The following is a 22,126-nucleotide window of genomic DNA, read 5'->3' on the forward strand; positions in this document are numbered from 1 at the left end:
GTGAAAACTTCAGACATGACGGTGATTGAGTACACCTCAAAATTCAATGATCTCGGAACGTACGTTCCAACCATAATGGCAGATGAAACCCTAAAAATGCATCGTTTCAAGAAAGGGCTAAACAGTCAAATACAGTCAGCCTTAGCTGTATTCAAACCCACAAATTTTGCTGACTTAATGGGAACTGTCATGAGCGCTGAGACTGACATCAAGCGCAGAGAAGAAGAGGGTAAGCACAAACGACCCTTTTCTAGTTAGTCGTCCCAGGGAGGACAGAACTTTAAAAGATCCAACCATGCAAGTGGACCATCAAGAGGAGCTTTCACCAACCCTAACAACAGAGAAATCCGACCTTGCCCTAACTGCAACATGCGACACTTGAGGGAATGTTACAAGCAAACTGGTGCCTGTTTCACGTGTGAAAAGTTAGGTCACCAGAATGCTGACTGTTCTGAGAACAAGGACAAAGGAGTAAAAACAAACTCAGAAAACCAAAAGCTGAAGGAGGTCAAACCCAATGCTCGAGTCTTCGCGATAACGCAAGAAGAAGCTGATAACACAAATGATATGGTAGCAGGTACCCTTCTAATCAATAAAATGCCTGCTTATGTGTTGTTTGATTGTGGTGCTACCCATTCGTTTGTATCCAAAAGGTTTGCTAAGAAAATGAAACTAGAAGGAGAAACTCTTAGTGAACCATTAAGTGTTGTAACGCCTGTTAGTAAAACGATTGAAACCCATAAAGTATGTAGAAATTGCAAAATTTGTATCAGTAATCAAATCTTCAAGGCAAAACTGATCCAACTAAATATGGCCGAGTTCGACGCAATCCTAGGAATGGATTGGTTGGCTAAGAATCATGCCTTGGTGGATTTCCAGAAGAAGAGTGTCAAACTGCAGACTTCAAACCATGAGGAAATCATATACCATGGTAGATCTAAGGAGTAAAAATCTCTTCTATCGGCATCACAAACTTGGAAAGCCATGAAAAGTGATGAAGAAATTTTACAAGCAATGATCAGCGAGGTAAAGGATGAAGTTACTCTGAAGATAGAGGATATTCAACTTTTTCAGGAATTTTCGGACGTCTTCCCTGAAGAATTGCCTGGCACAATTCCCAACCGTGAAGTGGAGTTTGAGATCAACTTGATTTCCGTGGCTACACCGATCTCAAAAGCACCATACAAAATGGTCCCAGCAGAGTTAAAGGAACTCAAGGATCAACTTCAAGAGTTAATGGATAAATAGCATATCCGACCCAGTGCATCTTCGTGGGGAGCCTCTGTACAGTATGTGAAAAAAAAGACGGGAGTATGAGGTTATGTATAGACTATAGAGAGTTGAACAAGATTTCGATTAAGATTAAATATCCACTCCCGAGAATAGATGATCTTTTCGACCAATTGAAAGGAGCCAAGGTCTTTTCAAAACTCGATTTGAGATCAGGATACCATCAATTGATGGTCAAAGCGGAAGATATTCCTAAACCAGCCTTCAGGACAAGATACCACCATTACGAGTTTACAGTAATGCCCTTTGGACTGACCAATGCTCCAGCATCATTCATGGACTTCATGAATAGAGTCTTCAAGCCATACCTCGGTAGGTTCATGGTTGTATTCATAGACGAAATCCTAGTATACTCACCAAGTAAGGAGGATCATGATAAACATCTTCGTCTCACTCTACAGACACTCAGGGTAAAAGAACTACATGCCAAATTTAAGAAATGTGAATTTTGACTAACAAGCGTCGCCTTTTTGGGTCGCATAATCTCTGAGATAGGTGTTTCAGTAGACCCCAAAAAAGTAGAGGCAATTGTGGACTGGCTTCGACCAAAATTAGTAACTGAGATTCGAAGCTTTCTGGGTTTAGCTTGATATTATAGGAAACTCGTTGAAGGATTTTCTTCAATGGCCATACCCCTCACCATACTCACACAGAAGAACTCTATATTCATTTGGAACGAAGAAAGCGAGAAGAGTTTTTAGATTCTTAAAAGAAAACTTGCATCTACACCAGTGCTAGTACTTCTTGAAGATGGCAAGAACTTCACAATATATAGTGATGCATCGAAGGGAGGATTAGGATGTGTGCTTATGCAGGAAGGTCAGATAATTGCCTACGTATCAAGGCAGTTAAAACCTTATGAGCAAAATTACCCAACCCATGATCTCAAGTTAGTTGCAATTGTATTTGCGCTAAAGATCTGGAGTCATTACCTTCACGGAGTCAAATGCGAAATATTCACTGATCACCAGAGCCTCAAATGCATATTCACCCAAAAAGAATTAAACATGAGGCGAAGAAGGTGGATTGAACTCTTGAAGGATTACGACTTAACAATCAACTATCATCCAGGTAAAGCCAACAAGGTAGAAGATGTCTTGAGCCAAAGAGATATAGGAAGAGTAAATTTATCGGCTCTTTCAGCTCAACCATGCCTTCAAGAAACCATAAAGCTCAAACAAAATCACGATCCTTCCACAACAAAAATTAAGAAGAAAATTCAAGAAGAAAAAGCCCAAGAATTTCAAGCTAAGAGAAAGATGTCCTATGGATGAAAGGACGTTTTTGGGTACCGAACCTCAATGAGATTCGACGAGAAGTGATGTCTGAGGCACACAAATCAAAATTCTCAATTCATCCTGGAAGTACCAAAATGTAACGGGACTTGAAAAATAATTACTGGTGGAATTGAATGAAGAAGGATGTAGCTAATTTTGTCGCTAAATGCCAAATCTGTCAACAGGTCAAAGCTGAACATCAATGACCTGGAGGACTCCTACAACCGCTAGAGATCCCAACATGGAAGTGGGAACACATTTCCATGGACTTTGTAGTAAGATTACCAAAGTTAAAACAACAACCTGATGGGATCTGAGTTGTCATCGACCGACTAACCAAATTGGCACACTTTTTTACCTGTGCAAATGAAATACAACCTTGATAAACTAGCCACCCTGTACATGGACAACATAGAAAGATTACATGGAGTTCCAGCAAGTATACTATCCGACAGGGATCCAATAATTGGGTCCAGATTCTGGAAAAGTTTCCAAGAAGCCATGGGGACAAAAGTCACCCTCAACCTGGCCTATCACCCTCAAACAGACGGCCAAATGAAAGGATGATCCAAACCTTAGAGGATATGTTAAGAGCGTGTGCTCTAGATTTCAAAGAAAATTGGAGTGAGCATCTACCCCTAATGGAGTTCACTTACAATAACAGCTGCCACAGTAGCATAGAAATGGCCCCTTATGAAGCGCTCTACGATCGAAAATGTAGATCCCCGCTGTATTGGGATGAAATCGGGGAGAAAGCCATCACCGGACTGGAATTGGTATAGTTCACTGTTGAAAAGGTAGCCATTATCAGAGAGAAACTCAAAGCGGCACAGGATCGACAAAAGAGCTAGGCTGACTTGAAGAGAAAACCGTTGGAGTTTGAAGTCGGAGAAAAGGCTTATGTCAAGGTTTCACCTATGAAAGGAGTGGTCCGCTTCAGCGAATCGAGAAAATTGAACCCAAGATACATCGGACCCTTCGAGATTCTTGAAAGAGTTCGAACCTTAGCTTACCGACTAGCCTTGCCGCGGGACATGTCAAGACTCCACAATGTTTTCCACGTTTCGCAGCTGAGAAGATACATTCCCGACTAGAGTCATATTCTTGAGGTCGCACCTCTACTACATGACGACAACCTGAATGAAGAACTGAGATACAAAGAAGTCACTATCCGTATAGTGGACACCAAGGAACAAGTGTTACGACACCGGACCATCCCGTACGTAAAAATACAATGTTCTAACCATACTGAACGGGAATCAACATGGGAGTTAGAAGAAAAGATGTGCACCATTTATCCCTACCTTTTCGAAGAATAAGCAAGCTCAAGTTTCGAGGACGCAACTTCCAATAAGGAGGGTGGCATGTGAGGACCCGAATTTTCGAAGCAAATCACATCGAAATGCTCGGAAAGTAGATCACTAAAGAAATCCTCAGCTCAAGGAAGCTTACTAAAGAAACCTTCAGCTCAAGGAAGCTCATTGAAGAAACCCTCAGCTCACAAGCTGAAACCCTCAGCTCAAGGAAGCTCATTCATCCTTGGGAGAAAACCCCCAACTCATGAACTTAATCCCTCAGCTCAATGAAACTCATTGATGTTTGTCCTGAAAGAGACAAAATTATGGCCATAAAAGGAGCTAAAAGTTGGACATAATCAATGTGTAAGAAGTTGCCATTGAGTACACCAAAGTGACCTTTGATTTTGGATAAACTTTGACCATTTGGAAGCCACTTGGACCATCATCCTTGGGAATTTAGAAGGCCATATTTTGGCTGATGTAATGGTAGGGGAAGAGTCACTTTTTCACCTATAAATACCCCATGTTTTATAGCAAACAACACACTCAAAATTCCTCTCAATTCCCTCCAAAATTTCGACCAAGGCAAGGGAGAAAAGAAAACTTCATGCCGTGATTTTGAGCCACAACAAAATACATCAAAGTGCTGCTGAAATAACCACAAACTCTTCTCCAAGAAATCGAGGAAGTGCTGCCCAAGCTTCGGCCAAGACTTCGTCCGATTAGAAAGCAAGTTCGAATCCTATCTTTCGAACCAAGGGTAAGTTGGTTTATATGTTTTAAAGTTATGTATGTTTTAAAATTTGATCGTCTACTGTATATTATGTATAAGTATGGATTTCAAAAATCACTAAGTTTCTTCAAGTGTTTCATTCTGTTTGTTCGTTCGTTTGTGCTCTTCCGTTTCGTTTGTGTCCTTCCTTCTGAATTGATCATGCTCCGAATGATAAGTTTTAAGTTTGAATCTGATAATGATGCATCGAGAAAACCTGTGAGGGAAAAGGCCCCAGAGGGAGCCTGTCTATGGGAGAAGGCCTCAGAGGGAGCCCGGATGCGGGAAAAGGCCCCAGAGGGAGCCCATTTACAGGAGAAGGCCCCAGAGGGAGCCCAAGATCAAGGATAGCCCATGATCATTATAATCTGATCAGTTCTGTTTTGAAATGTTCTGATTCAAAGTTCTGATTTGCTCTATGTCTGATTTCTGTTCATCCAACTCGGAAGCTTTGATTCGTTCAAATTTTGACTTCTGCTCATTCAACTCTGATTTACTATGTTATGTAAAAAGAAGAATGTTTTAAAAGTATTATGTATCAAATATTTTCTGGTATGCGATCGGCCCCACTTGCTGAGTGTTTCCCAAAACGCTCACCCCCTAATGTCTCTCTCCAGATGAGAATGAAAAACATGTAAAAGAAAAAGAACAGGAGCAGTTCTGGGGCTGGTAAAGAATGAGAAGGAAGGAATTCAAGTTCTGGATGTTCAAGCCCATTAGTGTTCCTTTGTCTTTCTTCGTACATATTTGTACTCTCCGCTTCCTTAACTCTGTACTTTTCTTTCATGTGAAGACAATGGAATTTTATGAAATAGATTGATATTTGGCTAATTGCTACGAGGCTTATTGTTATTTGATTAACAATACTGGATGTCACCGACGCCTCATTCTCGAGGCGTGACACCTTGAAATATGGTAAGGAAATCTATCTAGCAATAATGAGAGTAGTAAAATAAGGAATCAAACTCAAGCTATAAAATATTCCAGTGGTGCGAGAGTTTTGAGAAGCGTTACCTAGAATTATTTTGGAACACAAAGTAGAGTTTGAAATTAAATCGATAGCTAGTGCTTCACTAATATATAAGACACCCTACCGAATGGCTTCATCTGAACTCAAAGAGCTAAAAGAGCAACTCCATGATTTGTTAAACAATAAATAAATTAGACCAATTATCTCTGCATGGAGAGCTTCGGTCTTATTTGTAACAAAGAAGGGCGAAAGTACAAGATTGTGTATCGATCTACAAAGAACTCAATATGTTCATAACCAAGAACAAATCATCTTTCAAGAATAAATGACCTTTTTGATAAGTTAAAAGGAGCTAAGATCTTTTCAAAAATCGATCTAAGGTCAGGCTACCACAACTGAAGGTTAAAGCAGAGAATATTCCTAAAACAACTTTCAAAACTAGGTACGAATACTATGAGTTCATGATAATGCCTTTTGATATGACCAATGTTCCAACAAATTCATAGACCTCATGAACAGAGTGTTCAAGAATTTCTTCGACAAGTTTGTCATAGTATTTATTGATGACATTCTTGCATATTCAACAAGCGAGGAAGACCGCAAGGAACATTTTCACCTTACTCTACAGATGCTCGAAGAAAAATAACTATACACTAAATTCAAGAAGTGTGAATTTTGGTTAAAAAGATTCACATTCTTGGGTCATATAATATCTGAAATGGGCATATAAGTGGATCACAAAAAGGTAGAGGCAATCATGTACTGGTCTTGACCGAAAACTAGAATAGAAATTCGAAGCTTTTCTGGGATTAGTCGGCTGTTATAGAAAATGTGTTGAAGGATTTTTTTCCGCTCACCGAGCTCACTTAGAAGAACCCTAAATTCAATTATACAGAAGAATGTGAGAAGAATTTTTAGATCGTGAAAAAAAAAACTCATTTCTACGCCAGTATTATCACTTCCGGAAGAAGGCAGGAATTTCATCATTTACAATTATGCATCAAAGGAGGATTGTGATGTTTTTTCATTGAAGAGGGGCGAGTAATTGCTTATGTATCGAGGTAATTAAAACCATGTGAGAAAAATTACCCAACACATGATATTGAATTAGCTGCAATTGTATTTGTTCTAAAGATCCGAAGGATCAACTTCTTTGGTGCCAAATGTGAGATATTTACTGATCACCAAAACCTCAAATACCTTTCACAAAAATAAATTAAACATGAGGCATAAACGGTGGATCAAACTAATGAAAGAGTATGTTCAAACAATAAACTACCATCCAGGTAAAGATAACAAGATAGGTGATGCGCTAAGCCAAAAGGACATAGGAAAAGTAATCCTAGCCTCACTGTCAGTGCAATCATGCCTGTAAGAATTAGTGAAATTGAATCAAGACCAAGATCTCTCCTTGAAAAAAATTTAGGAACAAATCAAAGAAGGGAAAGCTCAAGAATTATAGACTGATGAAAAGGGAATTCCGTGGATGAAATGACGTTTATGAAATTGAAAATTATTTAACAATATGTGATGTCTGAAGCATACAAGTCATAAATTTTGGAAACCTTGGTAGTACCAAGATGTGCCGAGATTTAAAAAAAATTATGGTGGAATAAAATGAGGAAAGATTTGGCTGTTAGGTGCCAAATTTTTCGAAAGGTCAAAGAAAACCAAAAGCCTAGATGACCTTTTAAACCATTAGAAATACCGAAGTAGAGACGATAGCATATTTCCATGACCTTGTGGTAGTATTACAAAAAAAATAATAAGACAAAATCATAATGAAATTTGGATAATGGATGTGATACTTTTCTCCCACATCTTAAAAATTAAAGATTTAAAATGAGTTTATAATGGCTTACAATAGACTTCTATAGCAACTTGGGTTAATAATTTTCGTAAAACGAGGACGATACGAAATAGTTGCTATAGGACCCATTGTGCAGTCACGCAGGCGCGACTCGGGCACGGGCTCGGGCTCGAGGTGTGACAGAATGGTATCAGATCCAGTCACCGTGTAGAGCCCAAAATGAGTACACATAAATTCCATGCATTTATTTAATTGTTAAATTATTTATTCAAATTTAAATGGATTTTTTTAGCGATGCATGATTTATTCAAATGCATTATTTTAAATTATTTATGTTTATTTGATGCACGTTAAATTGTTTCTCGAGTTTCATGTTTCAGGCGATTATTCGATGCGGGATAGAGGAAAAGAGACCGATGACGATTTTGGCAATTTTAAAACGTGGTATTTTATTTTAAGTTAAGGATGAGGCATTTTAAATAATTTATTTAGTTTTTGGTATTTTAAAGCCTAATTTAATTATTTAGTGATTTTAAGATTTTTTTAAAACAAAACTTTTAAGATTTATCAATTGTATATTTTAAATTTTTAAAGTGAGTTAGCATTTTTATTAGCCTTTAAACTAGCATTTTTAGTAACAACTTAATTAGTATTTTATTAGCACCCCTAATTGTGTGATTAAACATTTTTATCCCCAATTAATCTCACAAACTCACGCACACACCCACATTTACACACACTTATACACGTTAGTTACACACACGACACTCCATTCCATTTCATATTATTTTTTAGAGAAGTAAACCTAGGGTGCTTCTAGCAAGAGCAGCTGCCCCTCCCCTTCAGTTTTCCAGAACTTTTTCGTTGAGTTTTCTTCAAGAAAATCGTGCCACGTTCGTCCCGGATCAACCTCGCATCTTTCCCCGCTTCAGAGTCGTCGGTTAGGTAAATTTAAATATCAAAAGGCATGTATATTATCTCATTTTCGCATCGATCTCTTAATATTAATAATTTTGATGTTTATTGTATGATAACCATGTGTATGTTATGTAGAAGTTTGAGCAAATATGGTTGGATCACTTTTGAAACTGTTTTTGGATCTCAAAACACGAATTTGCTGTATTTTTAATTTCTTCGATTTTTCAGTCGGTTTTCTGGAAATACTTTCAACATATGAAACGTAGAAATTTTTGATACCTTCGATTTGATATAAAATTTGAAACATTTAGATAAGAAATGAGTGAGTTATGGTTGTTTTTGTGGGACTGCTCAAACTGCGTTTTCTGAAAAATGTGTTCTTGGAGTTTTATTGTTGCAAGCTTCGATGGGGATCGACAGGTGATCGCTGCTGCATTTAGGATATTAATAATGATGTTGAAATGGTGATTGGTGTTTCGTTTCGTGTCGTTAGGCACTGGAGTTGGTTAGTAGTCGTAAAAAAAAATGGTTTGTTGTCAAATGTCGTATCCATAGACTTGGGTTGTGTTGTTTATGATGTGTAGTTGCTTTGGGACGTTGTATAGGCTCGAGTCAGTGCCATAGCATCCTAGGACGGATCTCGAGGTGTCGGTTCTCGGTCGATATGATCAAGTTAGGAGGAATAAGCCATTAGTATAAGAATTACCGTTGGTTTACGTTTACAGTGGGTACACGGACCCGTAGCCAGACCCTGACACGGGGTCCGTGTCCTTGTTTCCTTCGAAGTGTCAACATACAGAGCCTACACAGACCATTAGACGGACCCAGGCACGGGGTCCGTGTCCTTACTTCTTTTTTGGTATACTTTTACAGAACCTACACGAACCCGTAGCCGGACCTGGGCACGGGGTCCGTGTACTCCAGTTTTGGGTAAAATCATATTGATTGCTTTGGGGTTTTACGTCATGGTTTAATACGATGATTAAACGAGGTCAAGTCCCGAGTGATCTAGAATGTCATAAGCTATTTATTTAATTCGATGGCGAGCACGAATACCTACGTCTAAGCTATGAAAGATAAGTGGTTGAACTCATGTTAGTATGAGCAGCAGTGGCCCCAAGCGAAATCCAACTAATCCCTCAACGCCAAGTAAGTATGTTCGACGTGCCAAAGAAAATACTTTCAAGTTTTTGAGGTATGCTAAATGTCTTGTGACCAAATTATGTATGGGATTGGAAAGCGGTAAAACATGACCAGAGACCAATCCACCCCGGTAAAGCATGACCGGGTTTAGATCAGGATTGAAAAACGGTAAAGCATGACCAGGGACCAATCTACCCGTTAAAGCATGAACGGGGATCTCATGTATGTGGCTGTAGATCTTCCCTATCAGCCCAGTACTGTGGTTTAGTCTGATCAGACGCATTTATGTATGAGTCAATTGCTTTGAAACATGCCTCTACGCAAAATTATGTCATGTATGTTCAAGTATGTATGTTGCAAGCATGTTTAAGAAAAGTTTCACGTTTATGTCACGTCTATGGTATGTATATATGTTCAAGCTTTTATATGCATGTTCAAGTTTAAAGTATGTACGCTCTATTTTAAAAGTTGCATGTGGTTTTATTACGTATTACTTGTTATATCAAGTTTATTCATGTTGAGTCTTTAGACTCACTAGACTTGATCGATGCAGGTGAGGATGAATTTGAGGAGACGATAGGTGGGGACCAGTGAGCCGGCTCGGACTGAGCGGGAGGCTAAACCCGAGGACCGCCCATGTTTTAAGTTTTTATGCCATGTTTCAACTACTCTGATTTCACGTTTTGTTTGCGATGTTTAAACAAGTATTGTTCTTTAGCAAATTTTATTGGTGATATCTTTTAATGCGAATATTTTTGGATGAACAATTGATTTATGAACGAAAATTGAAAGTTTATTTTGTATTTAAGAAAAATTTTATTTTTCCGCAAATTTTAAAGTAGTTAAAAATACGGTACGTTACACACCGGCATGGAACACCGGGAAATAAGTGCTATGTAGGACAAAGTGCTACGTGCATGAGAGCCACCTCTTGATCCTGCGGGGCAAAGTGTTACATGACTGTAGTCACCTCTAGATTCTCGACAATGGTGGATCGAGGGGTCAGGGCACGACGAGGACGTCGCGTTCTGAAGGAAGAGTAATTGTGATACCCTTGTCCCACGTCTTAAAAAATAAATATTTAAAATGAGTTTATAATGAGCTTATAATGGACTTCTATAGCAACTTGGGTTAATCATTTTCGCAAAGAAAGGACGAATACGAAATATTTGATATAGAGGCCACTGTGCAGTCACGCAGGCGCAGGCCTGGGCTCGGGCTCGGGGCGTGACAATGGATAAATTAACAAATCTGCACATGTCCTACATATTCATATGAATTATAATTTGGACACGATGACCACCCTATATATGGACAATATAGTAAGACTACACAGTGTTCCGGTAATAATTTTTTCCAATAGGGACCCAAGGTTCTTTCCGATTTTGGAAACGTTTTAAGAAGCCATGGGTACCAAGATCACTCTCGGCATGAGTTGTCAATCCCAAACTAAGAAGAAAAATACAGACTCTTGAAGATATTATTAGGCATGTGCCATAGGCTTCAGAGAAATTGAATTAAACACCCCCTTGATTAAATTTGTCGATAACAATAATTATCATAGAAGTATTGAAATAGCTCCTTAAAAGGCCATGTATGGATGAAAGTGTAGGTCACTCTATATTGGGATGAAGTTGGAGGGGAAGCTGTCATGGTAACTGAACTGTTCAATAACTGTTATAAAATAGTTATAACCTAGGATAAACTCAAGGTAACACAAGATTGACAAAAGAGTTGGGCTGACTTGAAAAGAAGACGGTTAGATTTTGAAGAAAGGAAAAAGCCTATGTGAAAGTCTCACCTACGAAGGGAGTAGCCTGATTTAACAAATTCAGAAAGTTGAATTCAAGATACGTCGGATCCTTTGAAATTCTAGGAAAAGTCGGAACCTTAGCTTATAAAATATCTTACAGACATGTTAAGAGTCCATAACGTCTTCCACATTTCACAGCCAAGAAGATACATCCTTGACCTGAATCACATTCTTGAAGTCACACCATTGCTAATAGAATGGAACCTGAATGAGGAACTAAAATACGAAGAAGTGCCTATCCATTTAATGGACACCAAAAATGAGGTACTCAGACACGAAACCATTCCATATGTCAAACTATAATGGTAAAATCGTACTGAGCGAGAATCAATATGGGATTATAAGAGAAGATGTGCACCCAGTGCCTCTACATCAAGCAAACTCAAGTTTCGAGAATGAAACTTCCAATAAGGAGGGTGGGATGTGAGGACTCGGATTTTCAAAGAAAATCACGCAAGAAATAAATTCAAAACTTTTAGGTCAAGTTTGTCAAAAATCTCAACAATTGGAGTTAAAATTTCAGTTCAAGATTGCAGAATCTTGCATAATATAGCTCGAGACATCGTAAAACCACAAGGACAAAGGTGTAGTAACTTGGTGACTCAGACCCTAGCTCATGGATACTAATATCTAGCTCAAAGAAGTTCATCCATATTGTCCTAAAATGACAATAAAAACTCTGATCTCCTATCAAAATAATTCCCAATTCGCCCTTTGCAACCAAGGGATGAGCTAGGAGTTGGACATCTTTATGGTGTAAAAGATGACCTTTTAGTAAACCAAAGTGACATTTGAAGTAGTTGAGCAAATTGACCATCATGGATGTTATTTGGGCTCCAAGATTTCGGCCATATGGACCTTGATATTCCATTTTCAGCTTATAAATAACACCCATGGCCTAGACAATTCATACTCCAAAAAAAAAGCCTCCACAATCTCACCAAAAATTCGGCCTTTTCGTGCGAGAAAATTGTTGTTGTGCCCTTAAATTTTGGGCAGCAAGTAGTCATTATCTTAAGGTGTTAATCTGTCCAAATAATAAATTATAGTCAAGCCAAGAAGTTCCCAAAGGAGTTAAGCAGCAATAAAAGTGAAATCGAGCCTAATTCGAATCGTCATAATTTCCCCTCCTCAAGCAAGTAACTGCGAGATCACGAGCTTCCATTCAAGTTTCTACAATGTCTAGCCAACATGTTAAGCATTATTTTTCTTTTGTATCAAGTCCAAGTCTTGCTCGTAATGCTGTCCAATTCACGTTCAAGCTCTACACAGGTTTGGTCAAGGTTACGTTCAAGTATGGATCAAATTTGAAACCACACCTTTGAATTACAGTAAATGGGATTATATATATTTTACAGGCTTATGTAAGAGTTAAAATTTGATCGTATACTCTATGTTTTGCTATAAATCGTTTTCTTAAAATTTGCATCTTTTGCTAAATTCTGTTCCGATCCGACTCATTCTGTGGAGCCCTTAACTCCTAATCGTTATTACAATGTAATTTGATTAAGATAAATTATTACAGCGGAAAATGAATAAAATTTTTCTTTACAATGAGCCCAAAATGTGTCAACTATAATTATAATACTAAAAGTAGTATATAATAAAGTCTCGTCTAAACACATCACATCATAAAATAAGCCCACACATGACTTAAATCAACTACATACAAATAACTCATATCCTCGGGACATGCCTCGGTATATAGATACATATATACACTAGGATAGACCACTCAACCTCAACATAGATGTGACTACCTCCAGAAATACCATCTCCGGTCTCCTGATAACCTGGAGTACCGACCTCAATCAAGTATAAGGTAATATCAGTATGATAGAGTCAGCAAAACGCTATCAAATCTCAAATCTCAATCAATCAATCATAGGGACCACATATGACTATGTTTTGAAGGGCCAAATAATGTCAAACATAGTATAATACTCACAAACCCCAGAATCAAAATCCAATGATATAAAGGTATCCGAGGATCAAGCTCAACGTGCATGTCATGTATCGATGTATGAATAAAATGATGTGTGTTAACAAAATATTTATTTTAGACATCGATTTACCAACATGAATGTCATGTATGCCACATCAACGCAACAAATAAGGCATATAGACACATAATTTAAGTCAAATCAATCAAACATATATCATATGACACAGATACCTGTCATATATTACTCGGTCGCAACATAGCTTAATTCTTCGTTTACCTTAATTCTTCGTTTCCAGTTCAATGTAGCTTTAGGATTTCAGTATAAAAAATTTATCTACATAATCAAAATATTTATCTCAATCAATTAATTTATTCAAATGCAATACTAATAGCGTATTTGAATGTATCAAGTCGTTCAACGCTATTTTGTTTAACATTTTCATTATTAGGATAATTATATAGCATTATAAATCCTAATAATTCATAATTATACAATCATTATTATACATTCATTCATTTACAATCAAAATTCAAGTTTCAAAAATATTTTGAAACTTTGAAAATTCATATAAAATTGAAATTATAACATAATTCAATTCCGACTTTGAAAGTTAGTTTCTCGTCGGTTATTCTATCGCATATATTGATATCAAATTCAAACACATGCTATTCCAGCGATTCAATAAATAAAATTTCTGAATCTAGAAGAAAATTACCTCAAAAGAACTCTCTCAACACGAGGATTCCGAATATATAATTTTTTTTGAGTTTCGACAGTGTTTTGAGGTAGAATCGAACGATAGAACTTAAATTCCAATTTTTCTTTCAAAAGTTCAAAGGAAATGAGGAGAAATTTATCGGTAAACGCATTCTTATCAACATTAAATGTTGTGCAGCCAAGGTGTGTGCGCTGGGGCGCAAAAGAAGTGGCGCAGTAGCGTTCCTAGTTCAGCCCAGAACGTGTTATTCATAGTCGCGCGCGCTGGTGCGTGGGTTTTTGCGCGGTTGCGCGCCTTGTTCTGTATGAAACGCTATTTAAGTTTCGAATTAGCAAAAGTGGTTGACATGATAGTTGTAGATCTATATTTTTGATTTCCTTTGCCACTAACCTCACTCAATTTGGATATCGGACGCAAGGGTTATGCTCATTCTACCAAAATATGTCAGAGCAAGAACTTCAATGCACACGATACACTTCGGTATGATTTTACCCCTATTTCCAAATGGATTTGGACAAAACTCAAAACATGAAAGTTTTAGTAATATGTATTAGCTTTCTAATGAAATTTGTTTCATTTCATTTGAACTAATACTCATATAATCATGCTAAAAACCGTAACATGTGTCACTTATCTATTGCGGTTCAGCATATCTTTCAAACACAAATCAATTATTACTACAATCTTTCATTATCAAAACATATTTTCTCAATTTCATTGTCAATTATATACTTCATATACTTAATAATAAGACAATTTCATGAATTATCGAGAATCAAAATATGATTTACGATAATACGATACGAGTTCCTTACATTTCTCCCCCGCTTAAAAGATTTCGTCCTCGAAATATTAAGTATCTATATATACATAACATTGGAAATCATATAATACTTCACCAATTATAGTACATATCAAAATTAAAATGAGTAAATGGATCATCATACATTGAATACAATGGAACAGACGGAATAGAATCAAACAAGTACGGATATGACTCTCGCATCTTGCTTTCCAATTCCCACGTTGACTCTTCCACATCATGTCGTGTCCATTGTACTCGAACAAGTGGAATTGATTTGTTATGCTATATTTTTTTCCTTCCGATCCATAATGCAAACAGGTTGTTCAATATAGGAAAGAGAAGGATCGAGCTCAACCTCATCAGGTCGAAGCACATGTGATGGATCTGGTTCATACTTTCTCAACATAGAAACATCAAACACATCGTGAATGGCAGATAAAGCTGATGGCAATGCCAACCGATAAGCAAGATCCCCAACTCGATTAAAGATCTCGTATGGACCAACATATCGAGGAGATAATTTTCCTCGCATGCCAAATTGAACAGTGTCTTTGAAAGGAGATATTTTCAAAAACACTTTATCACCTTTTCGGAATTTGAAGGGTCGTCTTCGTTTGTTAGCATAAATCGTTTGGTGATCCTGAGCCGCTTTCATTCGCCGTCGAATCAATTCAACCTTGTCATTCATTTCCTGTATCATTTCAGGTACAATCATTTTTCTTTCCCCAATTTCATCCAAAAATAACGGTGACCTACATCGTCTCTCATATAAGGCTTCAAACGGTGCCATGTCCATACTAGTTTGAAAGCTATTATTATAAGAGAATTCTACCAATGATAAGGCATCTTGCCATCCAATTTTAAAATCCATAACAATAGCACGTAACATGTCTTCTAACGTTTGAATTGTACGCTCAGTTTGTCCATCAGTTTAAGGATGATAAGCAGTACTCATAGCCTAATGCGTACCCATAGCTTCTTGGAAACTACCCCAGAATTTAAAGGCAAATCTGGGATCATGATCTGATACAATCGATACTGACACACCGTGCAGTCTCACAATATTCTCGATGTATAAAAGGGTAATTTTCTTATAAGGATAAGTCCGCTCATACGGAATGAAATGCGAAGATTTCGAAATCCAGTTGATAATAACCCAGATAGCGTCACAGCCCTTGGGAGAATGAGGTAAATGAGTCACAAAGTCCATAGCAATATGTTCTCAATTCTATTTTGGAATTTCGAGACTGTGGAGTAATCTTCCCGGTTTCATTCTCTCGGCTTTCACTTGTTGACAGACTAGGCATTTCGAAATAAATTCAGCAATGTCCTTCTTCAAACGTCTCCACCAGAATTGAGATCTTAATGTCAAATACATTTTTCGGCCTCCAGGATGTATGTTGTATTTGCTACAATATACTTCACGAAGAAGGACATATTTCAAATCAAAATTATCAGGGACTACCAGCCGACCATTAAGTCGTAAAGAACCATCAAAAGCAATCTGAAAACCAGAATAATATCCTGCAGATACAAGTTCTTTAGACTTTTGAATCTGAGCATCGCTTTGTTGGTGATTTCGTATTTTAGATATCAAATTATGCTCAATTTGCAATGCGGAGACAATGACAGAATTCCAATTCGAGTGAAAAGTCCAACCAGAAGTTCATATATCCTCGTTTACTTTGGCGACATTAACAGAGGCCAAAACAGAGCCATGAACTTTACGACTAAGGTCATCTGCAGTAACGTTCACCAATCCAAGGTGATGCTGAATCTCACAATCAAAATCCTTCAGGAGATCCATCCACTTGCGTTGCCTCATATTTAAATCAGATTGAGAAAAGAGATATTTCAGACTCTTATAATCTGAATAAATAACAAACTTTTTTCCGTATAAATAATGGCGCCAAATCTTCAGAGCGAACACAATGGCGGCCAATTCCAGGTCATGAATAGGGTTACGAGTTTCATGAGATTTTAATTGACGAGACGCATAAGCAACCACCTTGTCATGTTGTATCAGAACACAGACCAAACCTTACCAAATGCATTTGTACACACTACAAATCCTCCGGTACCTGAGGAAATACTAAGCACATGTGTTGTGATCAATCTCGTCTTCAATTCAAGAAAACTAGCTTCACATTCATCCGACGAAATGAATTTCTAATTCTTCTATGTTAGTTGACTAATAGGTTTAGCTATTTTCGAAAATTCTTCAATAAAACGACGATAATAACCAGCTAAACCCATGAAGCTACGGATTTCAAGGACATTCGTAGGTCTCGGCCAATTCAATACATTTTCAACCTTAGCAGGATCAACAAATATGCTATGTCTCAAAATGACGTGGCTCAAAAATACTACTTTGTCCATCTAGAATTCACATTTGGACAATTTAGCATATGACTGGCCATTGCAAAGAGTTTGAAGTATCAGTCTCAAATGATCAGCATGCTCTTTTTTCGATTTCGAATATACAAGAATATCATCGATAAAGACGATAACGAATCGGTCAAGAAAATCTCGAAAGACACGATTCATTAGATCCATAAAGATAGTAGGAGCATTAGCGAGACCGAAAGGCATAACCAAAAACTCATAGTGGCCATACCTGGTACGGAAAGCAGTTTTAGGCACATCTTCTTCTCAAACTCGCACTTGATTATAACAAGAACGAATATCAATCTTAGAGTATACAGAAATACCCTGAAGCTGATCAAATAAATCATCAATACGAGGAAGTGGATACTTATTTTTCACAATAGCCCGATTCAGTTGCCTATAATCAATACACATTCGCATAGTACCATCTTTCTTTCGAACAAATAAAACTGGAGCTCCTCAAGGTGATACACTCGGTCGAATATATCATTTTTCGAGAAGATCCTACAATTGTTCTTTCAATTCTTTTAATTCCAGAGGTGCCATGTGATAAGGAGCTTTAGAAATAAGCGTAGTTCAAGGCACAAGATCAATACTAAATTCGACTTCTCGTTGAGAAGGAAAATCAGGAATCTCATCGGAAAATAAATATGGGAACTCTTTAGCAACATGAATATCAGATAAAGAAGTTCTTTTTTAGAGACATCAACAGCATAGATAAGATAACTCTCATCCCCGCTAAACAAAAGCCGGGACATTTCTAGAGAGGATACAAAATGAATTTTAGCTTGAGAACCCTTGCCATAAAAATTCCACTTGGGTCCATTAACAGGTCGAAATCGAACCACCCCATTAAAAGAATCAACAGTAGCTCGATTGGTTGTCAGGGTGTTCATGCTAGCAATACAATCAAAGTCGTGCATTGGAAGGACAATTAGGTTCAGAAATATCATATTATCCTCATATATCAATACACAATTATGTACAACTTGTTCAAGAAGAATAATATTTCCTGCTGGCGTGGCTATCGATAAATTGTCATACAATGGAGTACACATAATATCATGAGATGCATCAAATGCATGAGATATGAATGTGTGAGATGCTTATGTATCAAATAAAACACGTGCACGGTAATCGCAAAGCATGCAGATACCTGCAATAACACAACCAGGAGGTGCCAGCCCCTGTCAAACATCCGGATAAACTCTGCCACAAACAAGTGCCCCTGTCGGAGACTCATAAACTCCCTCGTCGGACGTCCCCTGATCTCTGCTGGAAAGTACTTGCCATAGAATACCTCCTTGAACTGATCCCGTGTGAGAGTAGACAAGTTCAACCCGTGCGTTGCTCCTTCCCACCAGAGAGATGCATTGTCTCTCAGCATATATGCGGTGCATCTAACCCGATCCATGTCTCTCATGTCTAGATACTAGAAGTGCAACTCTAGAGAGATCAGATCCACCACTCTGCTAAAAATGGATCAGTAGTACCCCTGAACTCGTTCGGGTTGAGCCGACGAAACTGTTCATAGACGTCCGCCTGGGGCCTCGGAGCCTGCTGTGCCTGCTCCATAAGTCTAGCAATACCCTCAAGGACTCGGGTAGCTGCGTCTCCTGGCGGTGGTGGTAGGAGAAGGCCTCTATAGCCTCCAGAAGTATCATCCTGACGATCAGTGCTGGGAGCGTGTCTGGGAAGCATGATATCTGAATACAGTCTAAATTTTAAACGTAACTCATCATGCAATTTAATCTAGTTTTCAAAATATATAATCCTTAAATCGTGAAAACAGCTAAACAAGTACCGTAAATCGCTAAAAAAGAAAACATGTATCATGTAAACATGCTGGTGATAGCATTAAACATTTTAACTTACAGACTTGAGGCTTGAAGACTGAGCTGCAGAAGCTGACAGTGGCACAATCCTATACAAGACCCTTGCTCTGATACCAACTAAAACGTCTACTAAATTTTTTTAAAAAAACTAAATCTCGATTATAAACATTTTATGCATGTATTTGATAACAACTGAAAATTTACACATTTTAAAAAAAAAGTACTCAACTATCAATAAAAAGGTTGCAGTAAAAAAATATGACAAAACGTCAAAAATGCAAAACCCCTGCCAACCATCAACATATAAAAACGACAGAGTATGAAAATATCCAAAATATCTCCCAACTCGTAAACATGATGTGAGGAAAAGTAAGGTCCTCGGGTTAGTGTGCGCACATCCATCCCCGTCTACTCAGACTTCGGCGCCTCCAGTCTCCTCATCGATATGCACACCTACATCATTCAAGCCTAGTGAGTCTAAATACTCAACACACCATAAATGATATAACGAGTACATATACATAACATGCAACAATGAAAAGTACTGTAATCAACATACATTTCAAGATCTTAAAAGCGTAAACGTAATAAAACATAACGTGTCAAAACATGTCTCAACATATCATCATATACATGTTCCTTTTCTTTATTTGAATTCAGTTCATTAGTGTTACTTTCGTATCAGCTCTATTTGATTCATCTATCTACGTATAACCGTGGTACCAGGTGACGGGGACATAAGCGACAATATTACCCATCCACTGAGCCTTGTCCTTACACGTTATCATATTCGTAGTAGTCAAAACCAACTCCCATCTTTCAAAACATGTCATCATATTCATCACTTATAAAAATCATGCATATACGTAAATTTTTCTTAAAATCAAGCATGCAACATATTTTTCATAATTACATAAAAAGTCATGTTCATGATATCGTATACATTTAAAAACGTGAAATTTTGTGATCAGTGAAAGATTTTTTTATTCCTTCATTCTTTGTACGAATCTGTACATTGAAAGAGTTGTCAATAAAAGATTATTTTATCTACAATGAGTTTAGTTGATCAGTTCATATTTTTTAAGTTTTTTCAAACACCAAAATGGGAGAAATTGTTGGAAACTGAATTTCGAAAGTTTGACAAACTAAGCATTTAATAGATTGAACTAACTGATCAAGAAGACTGATAGTAACTGATCTAATATATGAAAACTATCGGTCATCTTTAACTAAATATTAATGCGAAGATAATCGAAGGCAACTGAACCAGCTGACTGAACTACGCAGACAACTAACTGATCAGTTGCTACATCAATTGAGAGCTTATCAGTGATGGCCTATCAGCTGATCTTTCAGCTGTACATGTCATCAGTGAAAAGGACGTAGCTCAACCACCGACAGATTGTAGAAAGAACAGCAGGAACGCCTCATTTCAGAAATACTACAGTGTACGACTGTCAGATAAACGTTGACGTGGCAAACAACGGATAGAAAGTTTCAAATCGCATTCAATATTACCGTTGGATGCAAAGCCTATAAATAGCATAGAAAGAGCAGTGAGAAAAGATTAGAACATCGAACATTTTGAATCCAATCTCTGATCTCTCAACTCTCGAACAACTAAGCTGTTACTCTGCTGAAATCTTTGCTCATGCTTATTATGTACATTCATAGCATTTAAGGCTATACTTCGAGCTTACAAACATAAACTGATATTGTTGTAATCAGTCGTGCTATGTTATTTCAGTCCAGCTGAGTACTGTAAATCATTTTGTAACTAAGAATTTCAGTTTGACATTGTTAAGTTCAAGACTGAAGTGGGTCTTTATAACTGTTTGTATTGATAAAAAATTTTTAGTGAATATCCTATCTTCGTGATAGAAATGGTGAAGTAGGAGTGTTTGAAATCTCCGAACATCCATAAAATCTTGTGTTCTTATTTCAGTTTTATTTTATCTATTAGTCAGTTTATTTCCGCACTATTTTCTGTTAACTGATTGATATCGACTGACAAGATTCCCTAGTTTCAGTTTATCATCAAACTGACTCAGTATTCGAAAAAGCTGTGAAAATTATGAGTGTTTATTCAACCCCCTTCTAAACACTCTTTCACCCCCTAACTGATCCTATCGGTTACCTTGTAGAACATATAGGCCATTCTTCTTAAATCTCTTCATGACAGCTATTGCTCCAAACAGTCATTCTTATGTATAACATATATATTATTCTTGGAGCCTATAAATACATTATCTTGAAGATCAAATACAAGTTTAAGAATGAGATTCAAAGCATGAGAACTCTACATGAAGAAATTAGCTAGAATGAGAGCAAGTCAAGTATGAGGATACATTTGATATATACATAGACTGTAATGGATTAAGTTCTCCCACACAATTACTCACACATATACATGAGAATTGAGCTTCAAATTTTAGATGAGTGAGTCTTCACACAATGACATTAAAATTGTGAGGTTACGACATACAATCGAGAGTACGGTATCATTGTTGAATCATTTTATGTATTCTTCAAATAGCAAAAATATTGCATTCCAAATATTTGATAAAATGCTTCAATCAAAATGTATTTTACTCATTCAACTCGCATATCTTTTAAATACTTCACAAAATATTTAATATGTTTCTGCGAAAGATTATTTTGGGTGTCTTTCGTTTGGTTTGAAAACCAAACTCGATTTAATTAATCGATATTTAATATTTCAAGAATCGAACTATTACAAGTCCCTAATCGATACTATCAATCGTGTTGTACGCATGTTCAACATCCTCATTGCAGTCGTGCGTGGATCTTGTAATCTTTGTGTTAACACTAAATAACTTCATCATAACTAAACAACAAAGAAAAATAAATAAAACAATCACCTTCAAATGACAAGGCAAAATCGGTCCGTTCTCATCCAAAAACCCAAATGAATATCCAATTCAGGCGGCCGGAAGAAAAGGAAATATACGTTGCTAAATATTTAAACTAAAAATAACGACCAAATTAATTTAAAAAAATTAAATTATCGGTCCGTAGAGATAGCTAGGATATTTTAAGAAAATTGGAAAGTGATGTTTTAGCTACCAAAATTATACTTTTTCCCAAACACTCTTTTTGAACCATTCAAACTCGAATTTTTT

General features: G+C 37.2%; 1 protein-coding gene across 1 annotated transcript; it reads left to right on the forward strand.

Annotated features, from left to right (window-relative positions):
• Positions 1-369: 369 nt before the first annotated feature.
• LOC140974952 (uncharacterized) lies at positions 370-948 on the forward strand. Its single transcript, XM_073438443.1, has one exon. It carries the CDS (start codon positions 370-372, stop codon positions 946-948), a length of 579 nt encoding a protein of 192 aa, XP_073294544.1.
• Positions 949-22,126: the final 21,178 nt, after the last annotated feature.

The sequence above is a fragment of the Primulina huaijiensis genome, chromosome 4 (assembly GCF_012295235.1).
Source record: "Primulina huaijiensis isolate GDHJ02 chromosome 4, ASM1229523v2, whole genome shotgun sequence".
NCBI classification, from domain to species: domain Eukaryota; kingdom Viridiplantae; phylum Streptophyta; class Magnoliopsida; order Lamiales; family Gesneriaceae; genus Primulina; species Primulina huaijiensis.